Source organism: Sitodiplosis mosellana, unplaced genomic scaffold (genome assembly GCF_009176505.1).
Source record: "Sitodiplosis mosellana isolate CC-2019 unplaced genomic scaffold, AAFC_SMos_1.0 Smas_scaffold_1, whole genome shotgun sequence".
In the NCBI taxonomy this organism is placed as follows: domain Eukaryota; kingdom Metazoa; phylum Arthropoda; class Insecta; order Diptera; family Cecidomyiidae; genus Sitodiplosis; species Sitodiplosis mosellana.
Genome location: NW_022595244.1, coordinates 22,238,061 through 22,264,743, shown reverse-complemented (window position 1 = coordinate 22,264,743; position 26,683 = coordinate 22,238,061). Strand labels below are relative to the sequence as shown.

The window sequence follows — 26,683 nt, the reverse complement described above, 5'->3', positions numbered from 1 at the left end:
TAAAAATTATCTCAAAATTGCGTTGACACATGCAGTCAAAATATATTTGTTGGGCGTATCAGCTCGATTGCATTTCCGCACGCTGTGTATAATTAAGAGTTGTTTGTTCTATGGTTAGCTGCGCGAAATCACGTTCGGCAAACATAAGCGCCAAAGAATTGTGTTCACTTTGACTAACTGTCGATAAGCTCATAGCGATGAAATTTTCCATAAATGGCGAACTTGAGCTTGCACACAGCATGTGACAGCCGGGTTGAAAAGCGCGCACGCTTTGGATAAAAACCAATTGACACACGTCAAAGTAACTTTTTCTGCGTAAAAATAATAAACGATAACGATGTTTGAACTCAATGCACTTTTTACCAATGCTTGTCGCATCCGATATAGGTTTAACTCATTGAGAGCTATAGCGTGTAGTCTTCTTTTTTTTTGTTGAGCTCTACTAAATTCCCATCAATGTGTGATGGAAGATTCCACTTCAATGTTTGCACAAAAATTCCATTTGAAAATTAAAATTTGTCTCATCTGAGTGCAAGTTTTTCTCACGAAAACAAAATATAAAGCGGATATTTTTATTAAGCGGATTTAATTTACAGGATGTGATGATTGACGTATTTACTCATTGGGAAAAAAGTTCATAGCTTCATACTTAGAAATGGTCAAGATTTTATACTCAGTTTATAAAATGGTCTGATACTACATAAGATCCGTTCTTAAAATGTTATATGTCAGAGTTCCAACAGAATTGCCATCGAATTTGTTATATTCCGTTTAAAAGCCTTATGAAAGTCTAATAGTTGCTCGAAGCTTTCTTCCGGCGAACGTATACAAAAAATCGACGAAGATTAAATTTATTCGCATACTAAATATTGATTCGAATAATTTTGCCAGCATCCAAAGTAGTTTCAATCGGTTTGCATATGCCATGAAATAATGCACTTCAGCAGCGTACGTACCAGAAAATACATTGTTATCGATTGGACGCACGCTTATTTCTCCGGATGAATATGTAAACATGCAGCAAAAAGTAGCAATTAGAAAAAAAGACGAAGCTTATTTTCTCCGAAATTGAGCTTCATTTTAAGTTCTTTTAGTTTGCGTTCATAATAATTTATAGCCGGCAGCTTATTTACTTCAAAGCCGCCCATAAATGGATCGATCAATTCAAAAATACATAAAATTAATAGTGGTTTCATTTTCAATATGCTGGATTCCGGCGAATGGGTTCGAAAACCAGTCGTTTTCTCTCTGGATGATTCCGGAATTTCATGTCGATCGTTTGGTCGTTTTTGTTCTCTCTCTCATCTCTCACTCAAGTTCTTTTTTTTGCTCGTTTTTCGAGCTGCTTTATGCTCTGTTAAAAGACTTCTCATAAAGTCATGCTCATGAAGCGGTGCTTGTGTACCAAAGCGCACCGTTCACGCGAGTATGTGTGTATATTTATTGTTGGGTTTTAATTTGAAAGGAAAAAGAAAACGAAAATTCTATTATTCGAAAAAGCATAAAAATGCTCGTGGGAAATTTATATTCCATCTTGATCTTTTCCTTTGTCGAGGCTTCTCGACGTATACACGATATCGAACGGCATGCATTCAACATTTCTCCATGCTACTCCGATATCACATATTTTTGTGAAAGTCAAGCGCACTTTGCTCGTTGCTACGATTGAATTTCTACCGCTGGTGTTCTGTGCTATTATATAAGCGAATATAAATTGCATACGAATATTATTCATCCTTTCTTCCTTTTGAAACGAAACTGAAGGCAAAAAAAGGGGCAGAAAGGACGAAGAAAGAGAAGAAAAAAAACCCGAATCATAGATGATGGAAAGTCCGACGGCAGTGTACAGTGTACACACACAACATGGAAAAATTATATAGTTAATAGAGAAAACGTAATCACATACACCGGAAAAGGACTTTCATCTTCGGTTGGCTTCTAAATCCTGTGGCGTATGTGAATAAACCATTCGCTTCCAATCGAATTATGGTGCCATTTATATATATATACACACACACACACACACAGCAATACAAAGCGGTGGCTCTCATTCAAACATCCCGCTTCAAGTTGCACAAAATTGAAATTTTAGTCCTTCATTTATGTGACACTTTATACAATCACCCCGAATAATATAAACCCATGTAGAGCTAAAGTTCGTGCTTTTCATTGCTGAAAACCAAACGACACTTTCAGAAGTTTAACTAAAATCGGTGGTGCGGTTGAGGAAATTACATGTAGGAGGAAGGAATCACAATATCATTTAAATAAATATGAATGACCGAAATAGCCAATGAAAATGCAACTCTATCCCGTTTCGCAAGCATAATCCAAAAACAACCAATTACAAAACCGGCATGAAATCAAGCGATGGTTTTCTTTTGGAAATTTTAATCGAACGTGGGATCAGAGTCAAAAGTCAATATTTATTCATAAGCTCCGTACCCATACAAAACTATAACCGATTTTAAAATGGATTTTCGGCGAAGGATTCGATGTAATCAAAATTCCAGTAGTTAACAGATAAAGCAATTAGGCTGGTCCTTTGGTTTGTGGGTAAAATACAAATCCTTGTAGAATATTGTTTGGTTTCCGAAATCGAGTCATATATAAAATTAGAAAACCTGCCTTGAATTCAAATCGCCGTGTGTACGATTTGATTGTGGTATCTGATGTTCAAAGCGTACTTTGGTTGCATTTGGACAACCAATTCGCAAATCAAGCTAGCGAAATCAACTGTATTTGAAGTGTATGATTGTGTGTGATGAATGTACTACTACTGTACAATAACATGCGAATTGAAAGTTTTCAGTGGAGCGACGAGATTGCAAAAATCGAACGCGAGAGAGAGAGAGAGAAGAACAATCGAATGCAGTCATGGATAAAGAGTTATCAGAAATGCAATACAAACTCGTCCGAAGCATCATCGGCTCTTTGTGAGAAAGGCAGACGGAATGAAATGTAGACAAACGATTGACGCTTTAATGAAAATCGCCCATTTTACAATGCATCGTGCATCACTCTCCTTCGTGCAGATAAAATCTCTGAGCCGCATTGCATTCACTTGTGCTAAACTTTGGTCATGTCATTTCCACAATTCCATCGTAATTTTATTCTATTATGTAATAATAAATGTGAGTGTCATTGTGTTTTGCTGCAGCACGACTCTCGTGTTCTCGTTTCAAAAAGTTTGCCGATGCCATACATATGCAATTGGATTGCACAAACGAACAAAACTTTGAAATATCTATGTACACGTACAGTCTGTACAAACACACATTTCCATAGAACGTGGCTTTTTTGGTGTTGTTTTTCGGCTCGTAGTTCGCTGGCACAAAAAGGTAATCGAATTATTACAATGTTACTCGCTCGAGCTTCCATTCAAACGCATCGTCGTACCAATTGACGGCGTTTCTGTGGGCATAGGTGCTTCGAGGTGATTTGCGAAAAGGAAAAACTTCTCGTAAAATAATCCAATAATCGGATGAATCCATTTTTCCCTTTTTCTCTGTCTTTCCATTTTTTCTTCTTCCTTTCTTGTACGCCTTTTTTCATGTCTCCTGCATATCTCATCGAAATTTGTGCAAATACATGGAAAAGTTGTCAAAAATGTTTCCACCAAACACCTGTTTAAATGCATTCAAACCAGCTCTTTTCTTACTCGCTGCTCAAAGTTTGCACGAGAGCGTCCAGCTCACACATACATTGCGTTATTGTGTTCATTATATAAGCCTTGTTCGCACCAACTACACTATCTGCAATGAAATTAATCCTGATTGAACGGGCAGAGTGAGAAAATGAGAAAAGCCCACCTTTTTCAACTTACCGTTTTCCATGGTGCCGCTTTTTCGCTCAATCTCTCGTTTGCTTTCAAATATTTATGTTATTGCTTGTAATTGAATCTGTGCGCTCTCTGTCGAGAGGCGGAAAAACATTTCATTTGTTCGATAATAGGCTATGGCCGATAATAAGGAATATTATTTCAATTGCGCATTCTCCAGATGCTCATCACGAACGACGTCGTTCATCCGTTGTCATCGTCGTAATGCGATTGCAGCAGCAAGTTTTGAATCCAGTGCGATTTCCTTTATTTGCCATAAAGTTTATAGGCTGAGGCATGCATAGAAATGAAGCTGGATTACAAGTTTCCGCGTAAATGTAAATTTTGAAGCGAGTGAGCGCGTTCTCTCTCCTTCTCCCCCTCTCTCTCTCTCTCATTCGCTTTCGTCGCAGTGCACACACCACCCAATCCAAACATCACAATTCAGTGCACATGGATTGTACAAAATCTGCACCTTCGTTCCATCCAAATGCAAATGCACAACGAGATATCCCACACTAACATGCCAAACACATTGTCTTTTTGCATGAAAACAACATCAAGCTAATGCTGAAATGCGAAGAATTGCTGAATATTAAAATAGGATTTCTGGAAATTTCTCGAGATCTGTGTACACACAGCAATCGCGTGCAAACTCTTCCCGTTTGAGCAAAAACGTTACAAAACATTCATCGCTTGATTACATTCGGTGTAATTTGAATTTGAACACTAAAATCACGAATGGCTTAAGCAATTGCTGCATGTATCTTTTTTGGATGAGACGTTTGGAGGAGCATGTGTTGAAATTTTGGCGCAAAATTTGGACCAGACGCATCGCTTCATGGTTGAATGGAGGCCTTTCTTCCTCTATTTCTCTTTCTGAAACCCTGAATTTGGTTCGTTGCGACAATAAAGTCGATGAAAAATGTATGTTTCTACATACCACTCTATTTCTGTATCACCAACTCAACCGTCTATACCTCTCTCCAATTGTGTACAATGAATCGAGCAATTATGCAGCACCGCTATCAAGATTATCAAACGGGCTTTGGGACATATTCCTTTCTTTTCTGCGTCAGTGATAAAATAAATTACGTAAGAAGATTTTTATTTGCCTCTTTATACGGTAGGATTCAGTCTGATATGAATTCCAAAAAAAAATTCCTCAGAGAACTGTGTCAAAATCGAGAAAAAACGCTCGTCTACGACTTCTGTTCCGAAGCATTTTTTTGTTCCATGCTGCAAATCAAATGGAAACTTATGTTTGAAATGAAAAACCATTCAGGTGTTTACATTAAAATGCTTCGCATATGAAACAATTTGTGCCATAGATTTGATTCCTGTGAGGAGCTGCAAGCAAACAAGTAAATCCATTGAGTTATAAATAAAGAATTTGCCTAGAGCAAAGAAAAACAAATGTAAAGGAAAGGAAACTCCATCACAAGAGCGGCTTCGAAACCAGCATCGCATTATCTATTGCTGAAGTTCAGTTTTTGTCGGATTTTGTTTGCTTGAAATGAGAGAGAGAAATAGGCACTGCGTTTGTGTACGCATTCCGAATTCGGTTTGGGACCATATAGTTTATGAGATGCGAGCAAGAAAAATGAGCTGATGTGCGTTATGGTGCGAGTTTGTTCGAATCATATGTAGAGAAATTCAATGGAAGTACCGTGAAATGGTTAGGCTCGCAAATAAGAATCCTACACCATGCATGGGTGCGTATGTCCGTATGTGTGTAATGAAATTGTGCTCAACCGATGATTCGTACAATAACATCTCGGGGGATTAGATGCGAGAAAGAAAAGAAAGTGGAAGAAGTAATAGAGTATCAAAGTTGTAGATGAATACAATGGGAAAAACGGTTAGCACTTTCAATTTGACTTGACTTGATGTCAGAAGATTTAATTCATATTCATGCATGAATTTCGAAGTCAGCTAAACAAAAGGAATATAATACTCGGCTTGCCGTGGGCAAAACACTCATCCTCGTCTAATACCATTGATTTTACATGTAAAATAACAACAAGCAACGACAAAAGTGACCGGTAGACCGACAAAAGTAGCGGCACAGTTGAAACTAACGAAACAAACACAATTGAACATGTCATTTTCATGTTCAGTGTTGATTCTGTTGTTTGCCGTATAGCCGGAGAGAGATGTCTACAGCTTAGTGGCATTGAATGACATTCAACACCCATGAAAACACTTTTCACTTCTTTTTTTTTACGATGAGTGAAAATATTTTCGTGAATTTCTTCTTTTTAGATTTTATTTTTCATAATGTATCGTTTTTCTGTTCAAGCATCTCTCGGATTGGTGGTGGAGATGCGAAATATTTACCTTTCCACTCGTAATACGCTTGTGTTCATCGGTTTCTTCATTATCGTGCTTTTTGTTCAGAATTATTCCGTTGAAAATGAATTGTTTCCAACCTTTGAGTTACTTTTCTATTCATTTTCTGAAATGCTCACAACGAAAGTCGTCGACACGCATCATATCAGCCTCATCTTACAAAGCGATTTGTTTCCTCCGCAATATCCTCACGCTTTTTTTTTTCAACGCAATTCACAGAAGAATATACGAAACAAACTCAGCGAAGCAGCAGAAAGAAGAACAAAAACCGATGTTGATATAAATATAAAATACAAAGTGAAAACAACGATATCGATTGAGTTTCAAACTGTTCGAGAGTTTTTATTTTCTGTCGCTGGGAGATAAACATTGAGCAGGTATCTTTGGAGTGTCACCCTGGCAACATCTACGCAATGCAGAGAGCTCAAATAACCGCATGCACGCAATTTTCAATTGAAAAACAAACTCGAAACGATTAACAAGTCTCACGCAACTTTTCATGTCCCAGGGAGAGGATCTCAACGCAACGGAATCCATTGGCACATTGAAATTGAATTGGCAAAAATCGATTCAAGCAAAAAAAGAAAGAAAAACCCAGTTTTATCGTAAATCATGAGGCAAAAGTGCATTTGCCGTATCCCGCAGCAGTTTAGTAATATGTATATGTAAAACCTGCGCCAATATTAACTTTGGCACGGTCTGTTGAACCATGAAATTATGATTTCGATAACAATAGTCCTATGCAAATCCAATATTGCGTCAACCATAGCCTTCCCTTTTTATTCGGTCACATTTAATGCTCGACAGATTTTTCCCAATCGCAAAAAAGCAAAGCAAAGCAAAGCTAAACGCAAATCCGGCGAAAAAAGGTGTCTATTCAAAGATGTCTGTCGTCGATGCACAAACTCGAAGAAAAATTGCGGTTCCATCGCGTTTTTCTTTCATCATCAAATTTATCAAGAGTAATTTGTAAATTTATCATTTCACTGACCCCACCCAGCACATACACAATGGACGACAACAGAAAAAAAATGGATAAAAAAGGAAAACAAACGAAAAAGAAAAAAAAAGCGAAAAAAATGTTCGCCGCCATTAATAAGTACTTTAAGTTTGCATTATCTGCGTTTATGATTGTTATTTTTAAGAGAGAACCGTGTTGTTTAAGTTATGACACATCCATATTCCATGAGATCAAACAGAAAGCGGAAGCAAGATTGTATGAAAGTATGAGGTATCCATTAAGATTAAGAAGGAGAGCAATTCCGTTGTTGTCTGTGTGTGTATAATAATATGAAAGATATTCGCATAATAATGTGCGGTACAAAAAGCCAGGCGGGATGTGATCAGGTGCAGGAAAGTTTTCATTTTCTTTTAAGTGTGGGTCACTGTGCTGTAATGTAATGGCCATTCGCAAAATTATTACGTTTTGCATCGTATCGCCTTCGAGTCGGTACGTTCATCTCAAGTCGGACGAATTGCATTCACAGCACATACCAACAAGAATCACGTGGTGAAAACATTTCATTTTTTCCCCTCGTGCCAACTTGCGTTGATGTATTGAAGGGCAATAGAGGGAAAAAAATCGAGACGTGTACGTGTGCATGCGACGATAAAAGCAGAAAAAAAATCAATTTTCAAAAGCTCAAATTGATAAACTTCTGAGAAATGAATTAATAAATTATGCTTCATCACGCTCGTAATTATGATGGAGCAGCTCGCATATGATGATGCAAACAAATATCTCTTCAACGAGAGAAAAAACAACAACAACAGCAACACAGTTGTTTGAATTATCAGATTAAAAGTGTTAACCTCAATATTAGCCAAAGTGCTACCACACACCGAAATGACAGAACAAAACTCTTTTCACTGCATCAACGAAACAATGGCACGCAAAAAGCCGTTGACAGAAAACAAATACGAACACATAACAATGGTCAAATGAAAGCAGTTAATTTTCCTGCTGTAGTTTTTTTGTTTGTGTGTGTGTGCTGCTTCTCTCCTTTGCCATTTCTATCCACTTCTGTGCTCGCTGTTTCGAATCCGTTGATTCCATAAATGTATGTCAGAGAGCAATTCCTTTTTCTTTACTTTTCTCTCTCTCTCTCCCCCGCTCTCATTCCATCTCGTTCATTTTATAGCATTTTTTTTCGCATTGTTTTCGAAACGTTGTGTGCATGATCTTGTAGATCGTTGTCGTTCTATGCCAGTGCGCTGTTGGCCGAAATTATGGCAAAACAACTCGACAGACATGAAAACGACGGCAAACAAGAACAAGAATGAGCGTGTGCGTGTCGGCAACTTTAGCATATATTGTCTACAGTATCAAGCACTAATTAGCATTAACATCAGCATTCAGCACCAATTATCATCTAGCTCTCGTGTAGCAGCAAACACAAAATAATAAATTTATTCCTTTCGTTCGTTTATTTGTTTCATTTGGGTTGTGTCTGTGTGTTGCCGTTGCGTTTGCTATATTATAACTAGTTTTTTTTCTGTTGGTTGTCGCCTTCTTCTTTTCTTTTCCGTCCGTCGTCATTTCTTCGTCCGTTTGCCAAGCTGATTTTATACATGTGTTTATTTTATTTTCTGTCGGTTTGGCGCTTACGTTTTTGTGCTTGAGATGCAAAAACGAACGGAAACCCAACATGAACGCGTTCCGCTTTTGGCGCTTTTCATGTAATGCCATCACACCACCGACCAAGCAATAGACACATACACACACGGAGAGATAGATAGAGGAAGAACGAGTGGCAGTCGGAGAGAATGAGAGTGAGTTGATGATCTGTGTGTATTTATCAGCATGTCATTTACATTTGTTGCGTTGCCATTCGGCAAGTTTATTATTACATATGTGTTCCGATTCGAGCGATGCAAAAGGATAGAGGTGAAATTTTGCTGTCTTTCGATGTGTCGAGCTCATCCATATCCATTAGCATAAATAATAAATGGCCGCGTACGTGTCTCCGTTTGGTATGCATGCACGGCTATATATGTGCGGATGGTCGCAATGTGAACACATTTTCTTTCTCACTCTCTTCGCCTCTTTTACACTCGTTCGCTGGCTCAATGGCTCATGTGTATGAGTGGACCGAGATGCTGACAAAGACAATGTAAAATAAATATATTCCGCAACAGTAGTCCTTTTTGCCAGCCGTTATGCTGACATTTCCATTGCTGTTGATTCGAATCACTCCAAAGCCACACAATCTCAAGTGATGTGTCCTGTGTGTGAACATGTTACTTGTGGAAACTCATTAAAATCATTTGTTCTTACATCGAGCTGCAATGGCACCGATGAACCTTTGCCTTCATGTAACAACATCAATTCTATTTTCACCACACCTTCTGGAGTTGCTGCACTGCTACTGCTGATTGTCGCGCGCAATCGTTCCCATTTCCAAAACAAAAAAATGCGCTCATTTTGTCAGAGTGCAAGCATCAAGGGACCATCACGAATTGGTTTGAACACTAACACCAGAGAAAAACGATTTCACCATCACAAGAAAAAAAAAACGCAACACCATTTTTGGAAGTTCGGACCAGTGAGACAAAGGGTAAAAATAGAAGAGCATCATATGCAAAATGGAATATGATATGGAGGTGGTGGTGGTCGTTCAAGGTGGCTGGAGATCAACTGTCGTCTGAATAAACTCGATTAGCCGCAAAAATCATCAGCAACCGAAAAGAATCCACAAGACTTCAGCATTCATATTTTATGCAGCCACTTTGGCTGTTAGTCGTTTCGCCTGCACACTGCACACTGCTTTATAACTCGCCGTTCACACGGCACACATTCATGGGTGGTGGCCGTTGCGAGTGAAGTGCGCACTCAATCAAATCACTGCCTGAGACAATGCAATATGTTCGGTGTCAACAAACGAAAGTTTTTGAAGATGATAATAAACGGCGCAAAAATATTAAATTATGTATCCATTTATCATGTTGTCAGTGCATGTGCTAGTGTGTGTCGTTGTTATTCGTGCACCATTGCAATGACTTGAGCGGGTGTTTTATTTACTTTTGTTGCGAACAAAAATTTCCACTCTGAAAACTCACATCGGGGACATCGAAAATCTACTTAAGAGCTTGTGCTGTGATTTTTCTCATCGCAAATTGCACATGACAATATGACGGTGTGTTTCTCTTAGCGAGAAAAGTGTAAGCTATTTTTATGGAGCATTGAATCTTGAAAATCAAATTTGCATAGGGTGCAACGGATTAAATCTGTTTGATTTTTCTTTCATTGAATGAAAATGATGTCGTTCGTTGTTCACTAAAAGCCAAACTTTATTTTTATTTCCTCGCTTTTTCCTATATCAATTTATTAACCTCATCAGACCGCAGAAACAGAATGGGAAGTTGTATAGTTTCTGAACAATAGCGAAATTCAACATGATTCTTCTCATGAATTTACACATTATATTTTATTAAACGCTAGGCAGCAATGTTGATGTGATGCATTGTAACAGTGCGCTCTACTTGTCAAAGCCTTGATTCAATCACGGACATTCCTTCGTCAACATCTCATTCAATTTGCATGCTTCTTTTTCACGAAATAATGCTGCATTCGTTCGGTTGGGCCGGTATAAAGCTGAAATGGCATTGAACAAAGTCCAATATTAAAACGGGAACATTTTCAAAATATTCCACCGTTTGTTTTATCGAATATTGTCGCCGTTTTCCCTTTTTGCTGAAGAAATTTACACGTTTTTGCACCGCTGCAAAATTCCATTCAATTTCGATTTGTTCCTGCATTTCTGTTTGAATAGCGACACAAGACTCAAGGTGGCGAAGAAGACAAAAATACTTGATACTCACATGAAGAACGCTATATTTGAATTTTTTTTTGTCAAAAATGGTTTTCCATTTGATGTCACCGTAATGACGCTATTACTTCTTGAGTGACACTACACAGGAAAAGCATTCCATTCATTCTATTTTAAAGGAAATGCATCTTTTTTTTTCTCGTTAGGTAGTGAATTGCATTTTCCGAATAAATAGCAAAGTGATTTGATTTCGATTCAGAAACTGAAGTGTTTACAATGAAACACTCAAACGGAATTCAATGGAATGGAACTCCCTTTGAGGACACCCTTATTCTTGAATGAAAATTGTAAATCGCTACCGGAATCGAAGCCAAACGCATCTGATGAATTGATTCATATGTTTCACTATCTGCGTTAAGCCATTTTCTACCAAGGTGCAAAAGTGGGTTCGAAATAAGTAACCAATAGTCTATCTAGCATAATTTTCACCTGGAAGCCCAGAAAAAACTGTCATATGGAAAAATTGTGTTTGCAGTTTTTCCGGAAAATGGATTTTCCGGAAAACCATATTTTTGTAGGCTCACAAACTGATCAATCAAAAACCGTTATGCTTTATTTAAGAATATTAACTATAAGCCTATTTGGAGTTATTTTGACATGAAGAAATGAAAAAAAATGTCAGATGGAAAATTCGTCTTGTAGTTTTCCAGAAAAGCCACGGACAATTTTTGTTCGATTTTTCGAACATTGGTCATTAGTTATTATTAGTCATTATTCTTTATCATCTCCAAATCCACCCTGGGCTTCCCTAAGTACCTCCTGAACATAGGCCCAGAGGACTTACACATTTTTAAGAATAATATTCAACACTTGCTTTTTGAGTATATGTCTGTTATTGTTGCCTATCTCTAGGTTGAGATATGAATAGGGATGGCCTTTGTTCGAAAAATCGAACGCTGGTAGAAAATGGGTTAAGCCATGAACGAAATCAATCAATGATAATGTTTGTGAGATACGATTCGGTGGATGCATGACCAATACACACATGCCAATGGCATTGAAATGTATTAATAGGATTGTCCCTTCACTTTAAACGCTTACATTTCATCGACCAGTTACTTATCGATTCCTTTAAATCATTCGGAAATTCGAATTCGCATCGGAATCGCTATGCGTGTTGTATGCAAAACTTTCTTCATCTTCTGGGATTTCTTTATACCGATTTGGCATTTCCCCCTTTTCTATGTGGATATCGAAAGCGGAAAGGCTGCTTGAGAAATATCAATTCACATTCGGAGACTTCTTTACGCATCCCAAGCCATCGAATACAAAAGGTATTTTACAGATTAGATACTGGAATTCTCTATTGACTCTAATCGTCTTTCAAATGAGTTCGAGCATCAACCATTAGACATACAAAAAACGCTACCAACAACACGGTAAACAATATGCCAACAAAAATAAATGGTCTCTTTCAAATCGCATATCATTTACATACTGATAAATGTGAATGTAATGATAGCGGCGCAATCTGCATCAAAAAACCTTACTTTCCATAGAAATAAAATATCCAATGGACAGATCGAATCCTTTTCAATTCTGAACGCAAAATGACCACTTCACAAATACACGCTCTCAAGTCTTTTAAATACATTTTCGTTATTTTCAGAGATTTTTCTTCTTTATTTCAGTTACACTTGAAAATATAACGGAAAACGGATCGTCCTAAGACATTGGATTAAAGATGCAGTCATTGAAGTTGAATCAAAAGTTTTTGACTTTGGTAAATCTGTGCGCTCCACCAGGCATCGGTATTTATGTATTTGTGATGCTTTGGTGGGATCTCATTTCGAGCTCGTTTTTTCTGATTCAATACAAAAAACGTGACTTAGAAGATGTTTTGGGTAGCGTCCTTTAAGTGGCCGCTGTTAGCAGTAATATAATATTACTAATATTTACGGCATGATCACCGTTTTTATATTGGACAAACGTCTACGTGGCGTATTTTCTCTCTTTCAAAAGATTTAAAATGTAATTATCGACGTAATTCCATTTCCTTGCGAGCAAAGGGAAGGAGAAGAAATCAAGTTTCATAAATCATTTTTTTTTTGTATTTCAAAAGGTGCAAACGACGAATCGTTTCGAATTTTCACCCGAATCAATCAACACCCGAATACTGGTCATAAAATATGTGCTCGGCTATTACGTGTCGTCACACTTGCTTGTGTCAATGTCACGTTTTGTTACATTAAAGGAGGCGATGGAGTCGACACACTTTGCTTATATACGCCATACAAACACATGTACATACATTGACATTAAATCTCGGAAAATTCGATTTTGGTTGAACCACACAGAATAAGTAAAAATGTATGATTTTGATCTGTTCAAGCTTACCGTGGGACGATGACACATTTGTTGAATGGTCTTATGGGTTTCTTTGTAGTTTTTGGATGTCTGGCACATACTTTTTCATGAATTGCATTTTCTTATCATTCTTTTTGGCAACGTGTATGAACTTTCATGCGTTTCAACAACAATTCGACGCAATTTTATCGCCATTCAATGAGACAAACTCACAAAAAAGCCATTTGAATCAAAATGCTGCAACGAGCGATTCGCTTTGATAATATGGTGAAAGAGTAAGTGATGAATGTCAGTCGGGTTAGATAGTATTTGTCATTAAACGGTATATCGAATGTTATTTGTTCTTGTACATGTTCACATTCAGGCTTTTCTCGGAAGTCAGCAAAGTTTATGCGGGCGTGCTTTTCGTTCAATTACTCTGTGGAGCTTCATTTATAGCGGCGAGTCTATTCCAAATGGACATGGCCAAGAAGAACTTTTCCAATTCGTTTCGAAAACTTTTTCTCGCTCTGTTCACATTTCCAATTATTTTGACCTGTTCGTTTTTTTTTTCACTGTCGTAGGCGATTCATCATCTCGATATCTATTTCTATGCATATGTGAATGCTGTCAGCGTGTCCAATTTATTTGTATTGTCATGCAGGTGCTACGGTTACAATTAACTGGTTGAAATTCTCTGAAGCAATTTTCGAAAAGGATTTGTATTTGATGGCAGTCGACCTTCGCAGCACACATCAACCTCTTGTTTTTAACGGTTACGGTATACTCAAGCTGAATTTGGAAACATTCCCATCGAATTAAAACTAATTTTGTGAATGATTTCAGATACTTAAAACTGTAATGAGCTATTATCTCATGTTCAAGACGATCACAGAATAATATCGTAGGATGAGTTCACGTGCAAAGATTTGATTAGAAGTCGAAAGAATATTATAATCTTGATAAGATTTGGACCCGCACTCTTCAACATGCTAATTGTTTTCAATATTATTTGAAATAAATCAAAAAAAACATGATGTTACCATGCCCAAATGCGATGCAGAAAAATTACGGGTTGAACGGCGATTCTAAAATAGTTCAGCATCGAGACGATAAATTTAAAAAAAAAACAATCTCCCTCAGCAGTACAGATTGCTAACAATGAGTACCGATGCCTCAAGAATGGCATGATAAGCTTCAAATTGGTTCAAAATTATCGTTATAAATGTTCCGAATCGTTTCCATTTGTTGAGAATTTATTACAGTTGCACACAAGCAGGTACATTAAAATATACTACAAATGAACATCAAATCAAGATTCTGAAACGTTATGTCACCCGTCGTCGTTATGCTCGATTCGTTTCACATTGCCAATGATGACTCGAATAACAAAGAAAAATGCGCCGTTCATGCAGGTAACAATAAATATTACATCCATTCTGATTTTCATGTGTACTCAAATCGTTTAGATCAAACAATGAGTGGGCGAACGAACGAACGAGCAAAAGACATTGCAAGATGACGCAAACGAAGCCAAAATACACACTCACACATTGGTTCACTGGAATTTCACATATTTTATACGTGTATATATACGTAATTACATTCAAATCACGACAATTTATCTCTCCCTGCAGTGAAATTTCCAATCCGGTAAATGCGTTTTGCTTCGGCGTTAAACAAAACACGAGACAACATGGCTGGAAAAAAGAATGCCAAACACAAAATAAACAAACCATGGAATCAGTCAAACGGTATTTAGTTGATTGCTTCCACATCCACGTATACCGCACTCTCTGATCTGATGAAGAACATGCGATTGGCGCATTCAATTCATACACGTGATACATGTGAGATGTTTCTCTCGCTTTCTATCTCTCTCTCTGTCTCTCTTTTGTATTTTTGGAGATAAATAAATCGTCTGTGATAATCGACGACCCACTCACCCTCAATAAATAAACGTGTAACTAGAACAAAAGCCGTCTCAAGAACACACACTCACGCACACTCACACCCTCAGCAATGAGAACGAGAATCATTTTCTTGTTGTTCGAGAAAATTTCATTTACATTCCCACTCTGTCTCCCTTTTCATCTCGTTGGTATTCATCATTAAATTGGCACATAAAAGAGATCTTGACAAAACATTTCATTTTATCCATTTTTGATAAGATTGTTTTATTCAAAATTCGACGAAAATGTAAATCTGGTAAGTACTACCGAAAAACTTTTAACGAATTCGAAATTAACATTAGTTCAATTCCATTGTGTCTCTGAAATGTGATTGTCTAGTTTTCACGAAGCTATTGTGTGGTTGATGGAGGCTGTTGCTACTTCGGTATATACTTGGCTATATCAGCGCACATTCGTTTCTGTAAACCAATTTTCCATTGTTAGAATCGAATTTACAATTTTTTTTTTTCTCTCAAAATGTTTAAGCTTACCAAAGAGATAACATTCGAATTGGTTATGGCGTGCGGTGCCAATTCATTGCTCCACATTTGTGTTTTATGGCCTTCCAAACGAGGATCTTCCGTTGATTTCTCTAAAATATCTAAATCTTCTGGTTTCGTTGGATTTCTATTCATTTCTATGCACAAGTCAGTCTATGTTGAAAAGATTACAAATAACAGTTGAACACGAAAAAATATGCATTTTTCAAACAAAATTGAACAAGTATTTACCATGAGTTTTCTGATTTCGTCGGCGTCGGAGCTTTTTGGGGCCATTTCTAAGAATTTTATTGCGGCCACAATTTCTTCATCGGTAAATTGTAAATCAGTATCATCAACAGTGTTTGCTCCGTCAACGACCGAACTGCTGTAAGTCGACTAATGAAAAGCAAACATTCATATCAATATTGAAATTGAATGATTTCGACAAGAAAAAAAAATTGGATTACATTAATTTCATTGTTGCTAAGTTATCTTCAAACTCATTTGGAAGTGTACACTTACTTGTGCTAGCATAGCAAGCAAAAAAACTGCGAATAATTTGGACATTTCGTTTAAATGTTGCAACTGCTAAAATTCAACATGAATTAAACTTTTTTCCCGTTAAAATCGCCTATAAACCGCAACGAAGCAATGCAAAAATGAAATTAACGGCGATAATTATTTCAAGTGTTATTCATTTTAATCGCTTCCAATGATTCCACAACACTTTGACCTTCTTAATCATCACTGTGCTTGGCTGTTTGTAAATAGTCATTTTGGCACTTTGGAATGCTCTTAACAAAAGTGTTTCAAGTGGTTTTGATTACGTTATCAATCGAGTATAGAACATTTTTTCTTGCTCTCGCAACTTATTTGTGTATGTTTGTTACAGTGTTGAGAGATATACCGTACTGTGACGGTATATACCGGTATATACAACAAATGATATACCATGCCTTTAGAATCAATAAACACATAGTAAAAACAATCTCAAAAAACTAAAACTTGTTAAAATTTGACATTTCAAACATTTTTAATGACTTTGCATCATTTTTTTTTAATTGCAAAAGGCTCTTCTTCATATTATGTATATAAGTATGCTTCGGTATATACCGCTGGTATAGTATATTGATGTCTACTGATTTGCAACACTGGTTTGTTATATTGCTGATGCTGAAAAGTGGAACAGAAAAATGTATACGAATGAGAGATTTGTATTTTGAACGGAATTTCCATAGATTCATTCGTTTGTTTCCATGAATTGGTTTTGGGGAAAAAAATGAACAACAAAGTTTTTTCTAAGGACGTCAAGAGGGTCAGTTTCAATTGTAACATGCAATTATTTTGATAGTCTTTGATTCCAAGTAAATTCCACTTCTATTTCTTAAGCAACGCAAAGATATCCAAGCAAATTCAAACACAAAAATTTAGAGTATAAATTTAATGCTTGTCGATTCATTTATTTACAAATAACAAACAGTTAGGCACATTTAGTCCTGAGATCAATGTATTAGTGAGCTGTGTAGAGCGAGCAACGTATTACACATAACGTAGATTTACTTGGCGTAAACTTAGCAGCATCTGTATTACCAGTGTGTAACATTAGACAACTCCGCTCAAAAGTAGCTACGCATAGTATCGTGTGCCCAACTCTTTAATTCCTTAACAAAAACTATATTTAACAACATAGTTGGTGGTATCCGAATCGATATCTCTTGTTTTTTATATTTAAAGTGTATTCGATACTTACTCGCAATTCAGTTAGTTTAGCTTCTCCGATGAATCTCTTGTCTACCATCAATTCTTCATTCTGTAATGCCATTTTGATTACATCTCAATAAAAAAACTACGCTACAAATATACCGCGTGTATTCCATGCGCACGCTACATTTATACCATTTTCACGCTTACGCTTATTTTATACATAGTTAAATACAGAGTCGAAGGTATATTTAAGGCATATTTTTAGCGTGAACCGCATGCAAATCATACGGATAGAATACTTTGACTTAGCGTATTCTATCCGTATGCTTTGCATGCGGTTCATGCTAAAAATATGCCTTAAATATACCTTCGACTCTGTATTTAACTATGTATAAAATAAGCGTAAGCGTGAAAATGGTATAAACGTAGCGTGCGCAGGGAATACACGCGGTATATTTGTAGCCTAGTTTTTTTTTTATTGAGATATGTGTCGCTGAGCATAAAAATGGGAATACAGATCTGTTACAGCAACAACCGAACATAAAATATTGTTCCCTAAAAACGTTACATGAATTTCCATCTAACGCGAGTGTAACATGAGTTGCATTAGAAACAGTATTAGCTCATGTTAGTAGAGCTCGTCTTATGTTTACATTGGAAATACGTGTTATTGTTGTTGTAGCTTCATCGCCGTGTTGTATAATTTGTCATCATATACATGTCTAGTGACTAGACAGTATGTCATATACAAATAGAAAATTTTTTGTCTCCACAAAGAAAATATGCAGCACTTTTCGCAATAAACAAACGTCTCTTAATCGAATCAAAACTAAATTCATAACCTAAGCCAATTTATATACAAGTATCGTATCAAATACACCGTATTTACACTACTTATTATAATCGATAAGTTTATTGACTATAGAGTTGTTCTTGAGATAATGATTCAACAAATATCCACTGGAAGATCTGTGCTGGAGATTTTCATTTTCAGCGAAAAAACATGGTAGTTCAACCTATTTTTTCGAAGAAGCATGTTGACTGTTCGCATATTCGCCTAAGATACGACTCAAAAGCATTTAGTATCATTCGGCTGTTTTATCTCAACACACGAGAAATTCGTATTGAAGAAATGCTCAATTAGAATCACGAAATAGTTCTACTTGACGCTTTACGATTTCCTTCGAGATTTCTGCAAATCACAAGAATGTGATAATTTGATAATGTCACATTGTGTTTCGGTTTGTTGTATTCGCTCCTTGATCTTTTCAACCAATTGTTGATGATTTGCTTTGATCAGCTCAAATTAAATCAAACCTAAATTGCTGACTCTCCACAGTTTTTTTCCATCACAGATAGTCAACGGGAAAGGTCATGTTACATCATTTGTGTGTACCGGAAGGGTTTTCTTGGAATACAAACAACAGATTTTTCATTGCTACGAGATATCACTTTATTGAACATGGGAGCAGTACAATGGTCTCAATAATCTAATCGATTCCTATATTGTCGATCCATTCTTTTATTTTAGTTCTAGCCAATTATTAAGCGAATGGATTCATCGCACCATCTCTTTACTCGTCTTTCTTCATTTCCTTCTTTTCTTTCTCCAGCGAGATAATAACGCACATATTTTTCTAAAAAAAAAAAGAATAATACACAAAATATATTATTACAAAACTAATGACTGACTTTCCAAATAAAACATTACTCACCAAACACTTGATATGATCGGCACCGGTGGTTTGGTGGTATTTCTTGGCCCAGAAGTGAACTTTCTTCACAAAACATCCATTCTCCAATTCAGTGGCTTCGGCAATTTCTTCCTTGGTCATTGCTGGCTCCATCACGTATTTGTTAGCGCCGAGTTTTTCATAATTCTCCATCTAAATATTTTTAAATTTGATGAATATATAAGTTGTTGAGAAGAAGTTCATGTACTTCGATTTAAAACAGACTCATTTCTTGTCTTGATTCTGCAGAATTTTAATTATCTAACTCACAATCATGTCTCGTTGTTGTTCGGTTGGTCGAACCAAACGCATTCTCATTTCCATATCAACGGCAGCTTTGATATCGTCTTCAACAATACCAGCGTCTTTGGCCCATTCTTCAACTTCGCTACGTTCCACTGGACACATGAATTCTACGCAAATGTTTTTCTGAGTAAAAAAGAAGTAAATTTTGGAACATTTTAGATTAAACGACAAAAACAGTTCAATTTGTTCCAGTATGGAATTCGATAGCACTTACCAAAGCCTTCATTCTGGCAATTGGACATTGAGCTTGTTCAGTGACGTTCCACCAGAATTCCATTTTCATGGTGATATTTTTGTCGGCTTGTTCTGACCATTTCATTTCATTTGAAGTGTGCTTTTCGTTAACTTCAAACATATTGCCGTCATCATTCACCATTTCACAATGATCGGCCTAGAAAAATTTAGAACAAAACCAACGAATTACTTATTGTCAAAAAATTGTCTTATTGTCAAATTCGTACCAAAATCGATTTTTTCACTCCAGTCGCGTTGGCAGTGCTCATTTCCCAAACCAAATCAGCGATTGGTTTCCATTGTGCTTCTTTGTAGCCGGCCGTCTTTGCATTGTCCATCCATTGCGTCTTCTTTGCATCTTCAGTGACAACGATGCACATGTTTTTCTATAATAAAAATCATAAGGAAAATACAATAACAAATCACAGTTCAAATCGAATTTTTCTTCAGTCATACGCACCAAAGCCTTCATTTTTTTATGTTCACAGCTCCATGTCATGTATTTGTCATTCCAGAATTCCCATTTCGTTGTGAAATCAGCATTTTTCACATCGGCCCATTTCTTGTCTCCAACATGTTCGTTGAGCTCATTGATTTGGTCGAGATCTGCCAATTCCAAGCATTTGTCCAACTATGTGTGTTTTCGTTTCAAATGAAAATCCTCAAAATTAATTTTTTGCGCTGAATTCGGTTTTCGGAAAATGTATATGTTACCATCGACTGTTTCCATTCAGTGTTTGTGTCCATTTCGGCTGATGCGATGTCATGCTCCTGAATGAATTGCATTAAATCAACGACAGCTGCGGTTTGTTCGTCATCCCAACCAATCTTCTTCGCCGTTTCCGTCCATTTTTCTGATGTATGCTTAACGTACTCTTTCTTTGGCAAATACCGACCCGAGCAAATCTGCAAAACGAATGGAAAAATTGAAAATAATTTGAATATTGGGTTATGATCCATTTCATATGTTTCATAACACAAGAAAAACACACAATCTTTCGACACTTACCGATGCCAGAGCAACAAGAACAAATATTAATGATAATTTATTCATTTTGAACACTTCGAGTGAATTGGAATAATTTACAGGTCTCGAATTTAAATTGGAATCAGTCAGATTTTCGATTTGTGTGAACGGTTTATATACACTTTGTGTCATATGGTGTTTGCCTATAATATTGTGTGATTAAAATGATAATCAAACGGATTTTCGAATATAACGGTGACATGCCCTAAGCGAAAAAGATCAACATGTAAATTCGAAGAGATGACCTGTGCAAAAGAAATTCCCTAGACTTAAACCTATTAAACTCAAATCGAATACAGATAGATGTTTCTCGATTTCATCATTACTCTATATTTCTGACCGAATTTAATCAGCTGACAAACGACGCGAATTGTTTGTGTTTTTAGGTGCGAACACTTTTTCAATCATCCTTATCTGAACGCAGTGAACATCGGATCATTTATTTAGTATACAATTTCGATGTTTACGGCTTGCAATTAGGCAGACTGGGCAATATATTAAACATATGGAATTTTTGCGGAATTGCTTAGAAAACAATAACATCCCAATTTCCACAAATTTACACACTCAGAGGAAATCTACTGACCGAAAAGCAGCTGTTTACGCAAATAAACTGTTTACGGAAATGAGAATAGATAGATCAGTAGTCCTTGTTGGAAGTAAACAATATAGCACTTGCTTAATAGATGGCATTGGTTTTTAGAAAGATTCAGAATACGGATTTGTTTGTGCCTACATTTAGGGGATTTCAATCACTTAGAATAATTGACGGTAATCTTTAGGTGATAGATGATAGCATTAATCGCTTTTTGTATATCCATCGAACAAATATTCATTTTAGCTCACAGACAAAAAACGACAGAAAGAGAATAATTCTTCTCAATCCAATACGATTTTCTGAAGGCGTTTATTTTTGTCAAGAGCATTTTCTGCACTTATTTTCATGGCAAGTGAAATAAACACGCAATAAAATGAAACAAATTAAAATTGCAAAATAATTCGTGATAATTTTATTGTTGATTTTATGAAGCTATTTTCAAATACACCATCGGTGTGCAAGTATGTACATTTCCTTAATCACTCACAGTGTATGGATATTTTATTGCTTAACGCTCAAGCATATTCCAGAATTGATGACATTTTCTGTGTTTATTGAGACATTAATTTGCTGTTGTGGCTTCGCCTCCCGATGATGACCCCGATCCTGTTCCTGCTGTGTGCATCCGTTTCGTTCGGTACGACTGCATTTTTCCACGTGTTCTTTCGGTATTTTATTTTCGTTAGAGCTTTCTTTGGAGGAATCGAGTTTGTCGCACAATTTTTTTCTCCTTGCCCGGATCTGTGGTGGCCGTGCGATTTATGATGATGCTTATTTCGACGTCCACACTCGGTTGATTCACTTGATTCTGCAGAGTCCGATGATGAAGAAGAATTGTTACGTGCTTCTGACGAAGACGACCAAGATGACTCAGATGACAATGAGGGTGAATGCCTGGCATCAACATTTAAATGCCAAAAATGAAGGGGAAAACATTTGATATTTACTTCAAATTAGTTGCGTTAGATTTTACTCACCATCAAAGCATAGTACGAGCAATAATAAAGCAAATTCTAGCATTTTCAAATGAAAACGTTCCAATGAACAATTTAATTAAGCCACTCGACCTTAATTAAGCCAAACAAATGACTAGATTTCTACAAGTAAACTATGCCAGATCAGATTAATGAATGGAATTCCCAATATCACGCTACTTATCAGCATGTGACCCGAAATTTTGAATACGTGTACAATTTTGCTGTGTTTGTTAACACGAGGCTTCAATTTCATTTTTTCCACAAAACGCCAAATACTGGCAGATCTTAAGGATGATTAAAACATTAGTTTGTATACCAAAGGATTTCAATTTCATTTGTCATATGATTAACAGTCTAAATTCAAATCATTGCCTATATGCAATATATCGATTGAAAATTTCAGTAATTTTTTGATCGGGTTGTATTCGAATTTGAAAATAAATTTGCTTTCATCTCTACTCACATGCACATTTCAAGACAGAATATTGTTTTAAATGCTAGTAAAATGTAATTTTTCGTGGATTTTATTCAGAGCCAAAGTTGAACTTATAGTTATTGTTCTCAATCAAATCCAACACAAGCTGAACATTATTGTAAACCATGAATGTTAAAAATGCCATACGGAACATGACTCGTTTACAGAATATATACGATGCTTGAGCATTTGTGTGCATAACGCATGTATGCGATTGGCTTATTCGTTGTGTAATTGCGGGAGTTCATTTAGTCGACGGTTACATGAAATGCAAACATTTACTCGCAGAAAGCCACATCAAATGCATTGATGGTAAGTTTGGTTGGAAAATTTCAACATCAACACAATAGCGCTTAAAAAAAGTCAGCAAAGAAAAATATACTCGTGATGGCAATGGTTTCATTTCACTCACACACACACACACACACACACACACACACACACACACACACACACACCCATCCATAAACACACATGAAATAGCGCACAATGCATTCAACAAAGTGACATGAATTTGTGGTGAATATATCAACGTGAAATTGCATTGTCAGGCAAGTGATAAATTCATGCGAACAGTAGCGTGCATGAAAGAGGAAAGTGGCATTGTTGCAAAAAAAAAACTATAGCCAAAAACCCACAGCAAATAAGATATAAACCAAAAAAAGCACCCAAAAAGAAATTGACACCAGTTTTGCGCTGGTTTACTGCTCTAAAACCACACTTCACCTGCTGTAGTGTGAGAGCGGCAAAGCGGCAGCATACTGTGTGTAATGTGGTGTCAGAGCAGCAAACCAGCACTAAACTGGTGTCAATTTCTTTTTGGGCGGGCAAACAAACGTTGTGAAAAAGGGAGAGATAGATAATCGTTTTCAATTTAAATGGGATAAATTTTCGAAATTCGTTTAGGAATTTTTCGCATACATTATTATTGGAATATGGAGCGGCTGTACACAGCTCACTCTCTCGGCCATATATTGTTTCAGTTTTTAGTAGTTGTTCGGATGCGTTTTTCACTTTATTTGGAAGCTTATGTGTGTCGCAAGGAATTTTGAGTTTAAAGGGTGCATTTTATGCCCATGCTAACTAATCCACAGTCATTCGAAGCCTTTCACAATGCTAGGATGTAGTCAGTTAGAAGATATCAGTTTCCATTTTTCCCCGCTCCGACCGAAGTACTAAAATTATTTAACACGAGCTCGAACATTCTCCTCTCGGAAGACACCCGGTATTGATTGGTGCAGAGAAAACCAAAAAAAAAAGAGGGACGAGAGTAACTTTCGAACAAAAAAAAATAATCGGGAACGAAAATTGCATTTGGTCTGATGTGCATAGCTTATCTTCATTTATTGTGAAATATGCTGTTCAGGTTTTTTTTCTCGTCTCTATTTGTTGTTTCATCCCATCCAGTCCGTTGTTTGCCCTGAATTTGTAACTATATGAGATGCAACTCATAAATATACATCGCTGCATTGCTGATATTTATACGACACAAACATGACATACTCATTCTTTGTGCTCCCGTCTTTGTGTCTCACACAATATCAGCCCGCTCCCTTTCATCATCTTCCTCACCCAGTGTGGTTGTCCGTTTCACTCCTTGGCTCTGACTCTTTCTCTTCGGGTGCCTCGTTTTCGGATCGCGTCTCTGTTTTTGCCATTTCCTACGCTCATATTCGTTTTGTATTAGAATTTTTGGCGCGTGGACCCGATAAGCACACAAAAACGGCGCTGGAAGAATGGAGAGAATCTAACAACTTTCATTCGATGCTTCATAAAACCGGGAAACACAGCACAATGGCACGTAATTTAAACTCAACCACATCAAATAAATACATCATGTTTCGTTTCGTAAGCGTACACACATAAAGCTCTCGATCTCGCTCGTCTATATACATATATATATATAGCCATCTTTTGGCTTTTCGAATATTTGCAAGCATACGGTTTTACTAGTTGCTGGTTTGCAATTTTCAGCAAATATTCCCTTTGAAAAACTCCACACACACATGCACGAATTCCATACATTAACCGAAAACGATTGTTTCGATGTACGAGGAATGCATTCTCACTCTTTTCTCCACGCGCTCGCCCCCTTCCATTTCGCATCGTCTCGATCACATCGCTCATTCGTTAAGCGAACCAAACACAAAAGTAGTGAACATAAAATTCGAACGTGAATGCTTAAAGTTTTACACAATTCTTTTTTGTGGTCGTTTTGCTCCTTTCGTTGTAGCATACCAGCTACAAGCTTTCGAAATAAAATCTATTTAGATTGCAATATATATGAGATGCTGTCACTGATGTTGGTGCCGTTGTTGCTGTTGCCGCCGCCACGCCACCCTCACCATGTTGAATGTTGCATTTATTGGGTTTGCTCGTAAAACATTTTGCACATGTTAATAATTCAAATTATGTGAGTAAGCGAAGAAAGAGAAAAACAAAACAATGCACTTCCAGTTGAGCTGGTTATGTGTCACAGAAGGAAAATATGCTTTAGATTATTTTGAATTTTGAATTTTTCTCAAACATGCTCCTATACGTCAACATCACTTTATCAAAAAAAAAAAAAAGAGGAAAAAAATCCATCACACATGCCGTGCGCTCAAATTCTTGCATAGACCCCGTCCGCGCCGGTTTCACGTACAAAATTAATAAGCATTCAACCATATTGTGTTTTTGACCTGCTGAGCATATAAATTCGTGTCAACATTGAGCAAACGAGAAAGAGAGAGAGAGAGAGAGAGAGAAAAAAAATTAGCTCGACATTTTCGTGACATCGTATGCATAATGAAAATTTTAAGTGTTTTGGCATCGTCAATTTTCCCATAAACTCATGATTATTAGATAACAAATCTTGTTTTCTCTCATTTATGTTTCCAAAAATTTATCACATTATTGCCATTTGCCGTCATCGTTCATGTCATTTTCTTCTTTTCTTTTCACAGCATAAAGCAAACCAAAAAAGGGCCCTCGATAATAACTAACAGCGCTCGAATTAGGAGCAATAGTATTGTGCAAAAGATCTAGTAACAACGAGAAAAAAAGATGGATTGAACTAACAAAAAAGCAGCTAGCAGCTCCTATGAAAATATTTCATTTGCATATTTGTGAAATTTTGTCGAACATTTCAGAGAAATGCCGAGTGTGTGTGTGTGGGTGTGTATGCAGTGCGGTGCGGTGCAGAGCAAATGCGCGAATGTATGTAGGGATTCGGCTTATCGCTTAGGAAGGCATTCATGTTTATTTGTTTATCTCAATTTTTGTGCTCTCCATACATTCTATGCTCACTTTTTTTCTCCTTTCACTCGATGCTTGCATGGGAGAGAGGGAGAGAGAATGCTTTCATAAGTTAACATTTACTCTATCTCGCTTCTGTGTCTGATGTTGTCTCTTGCTTCGTCTACTATTTCGGTTGTCTCGTATCAGTGCAAGGCACACTGTGCGAGACATCCACTCGTGTGCTGTGTGTGTGCATCGAAAAATATGGTTTTAACTTGGGTTCTATCGCATTTTATTCAAATAATAGTATTTAGAATAGAATAGTGTTCGAATTGTTGTAGTTTGGTGCTTCTTGTTCTTGTTTGGGTATGCGATAAGCGTAGCACGGTACCGCTCAGCACAGCAAAAACACTATCTAAATGAGGCGCTTTCAGCAGAAATGCCAACACTGTTCTCTTTTTTAATTTTAGAGAAAAATAAAATAAAAAAAGAGACACACACAGAGAGAATATCAGGAGAGGAGAAAAATGTAATCACGAAATGAAAATTGCCATCATAGTTCGGTGTCTGCAATAAATATGTTGAAAAGCCTTTTCTGCCTCAAGCGCTCGCTTTTTGAAACGGCGCTCCTATTACTTCTGTCACACACACACACACACACACACACACACACACACACACACACACAC

The 26,683-nt window shown here is 36.8% G+C and overlaps 3 protein-coding genes across 4 annotated transcripts in view; all 3 read right to left on the bottom strand.

The window, feature by feature from the left end:
- LOC129575682 (uncharacterized) overlaps positions 1-26,683 on the bottom strand; it is a 203,090-nt gene that overhangs the window by 164,969 nt on the left and 11,438 nt on the right. The window lies entirely within an intron of this gene.
- LOC129575673 (uncharacterized) lies at positions 15,434-16,400 on the bottom strand. Its single transcript, XM_055459586.1, has 4 exons — positions 16,244-16,400; positions 15,971-16,117; positions 15,731-15,892; positions 15,434-15,658 (listed from the first exon to the last, which is right to left on the bottom strand). The coding sequence occupies exons 1-4, from the start codon at positions 16,286-16,288 to the stop codon at positions 15,617-15,619; spliced, it is 396 nt and encodes a 131-aa protein (XP_055315561.1). The 5' UTR covers positions 16,289-16,400; the 3' UTR covers positions 15,434-15,616.
- Positions 18,854-21,068, bottom strand: LOC129575559 (uncharacterized). The gene is made up of 8 exons (XM_055459356.1): positions 20,708-21,068; positions 20,413-20,604; positions 20,159-20,329; positions 19,926-20,084; positions 19,679-19,855; positions 19,429-19,587; positions 19,141-19,311; positions 18,854-19,062 (listed from the first exon to the last, which is right to left on the bottom strand). Exons 1-8 carry the CDS (start codon positions 20,855-20,857, stop codon positions 19,000-19,002), a joined length of 1,242 nt encoding a protein of 413 aa, XP_055315331.1. The 5' UTR covers positions 20,858-21,068; the 3' UTR covers positions 18,854-18,999.

Coding starts and splice junctions, on each gene's coding strand:
- LOC129575673 (XM_055459586.1), bottom strand. CDS start 16,288: ATGTCCAAATTATTCGCAGTTTTTTTGCTTGCTATGCTAGCACAA. Junction 15,893..15,970: donor ACGAAATCAGAAAACTCATG/GTAAATACTTGT, acceptor TTTTCAACATAG/ACTGACTTGTGCATAGAAAT. Junction 15,659..15,730: donor ATTCGAATGTTATCTCTTTG/GTAAGCTTAAAC, acceptor ATTGGTTTACAG/AAACGAATGTGCGCTGATAT.
- LOC129575559 (XM_055459356.1), bottom strand. CDS start 20,857: ATGACACAAAGTGTATATAAACCGTTCACACAAATCGAAAATCTGACT. Junction 20,605..20,707: donor TTCTTGTTGCTCTGGCATCG/GTAAGTGTCGAA, acceptor TTCGTTTTGCAG/ATTTGCTCGGGTCGGTATTT. Junction 19,588..19,678: donor TTGCCAGAATGAAGGCTTTG/GTAAGTGCTATC, acceptor TTTTTTACTCAG/AAAAACATTTGCGTAGAATT.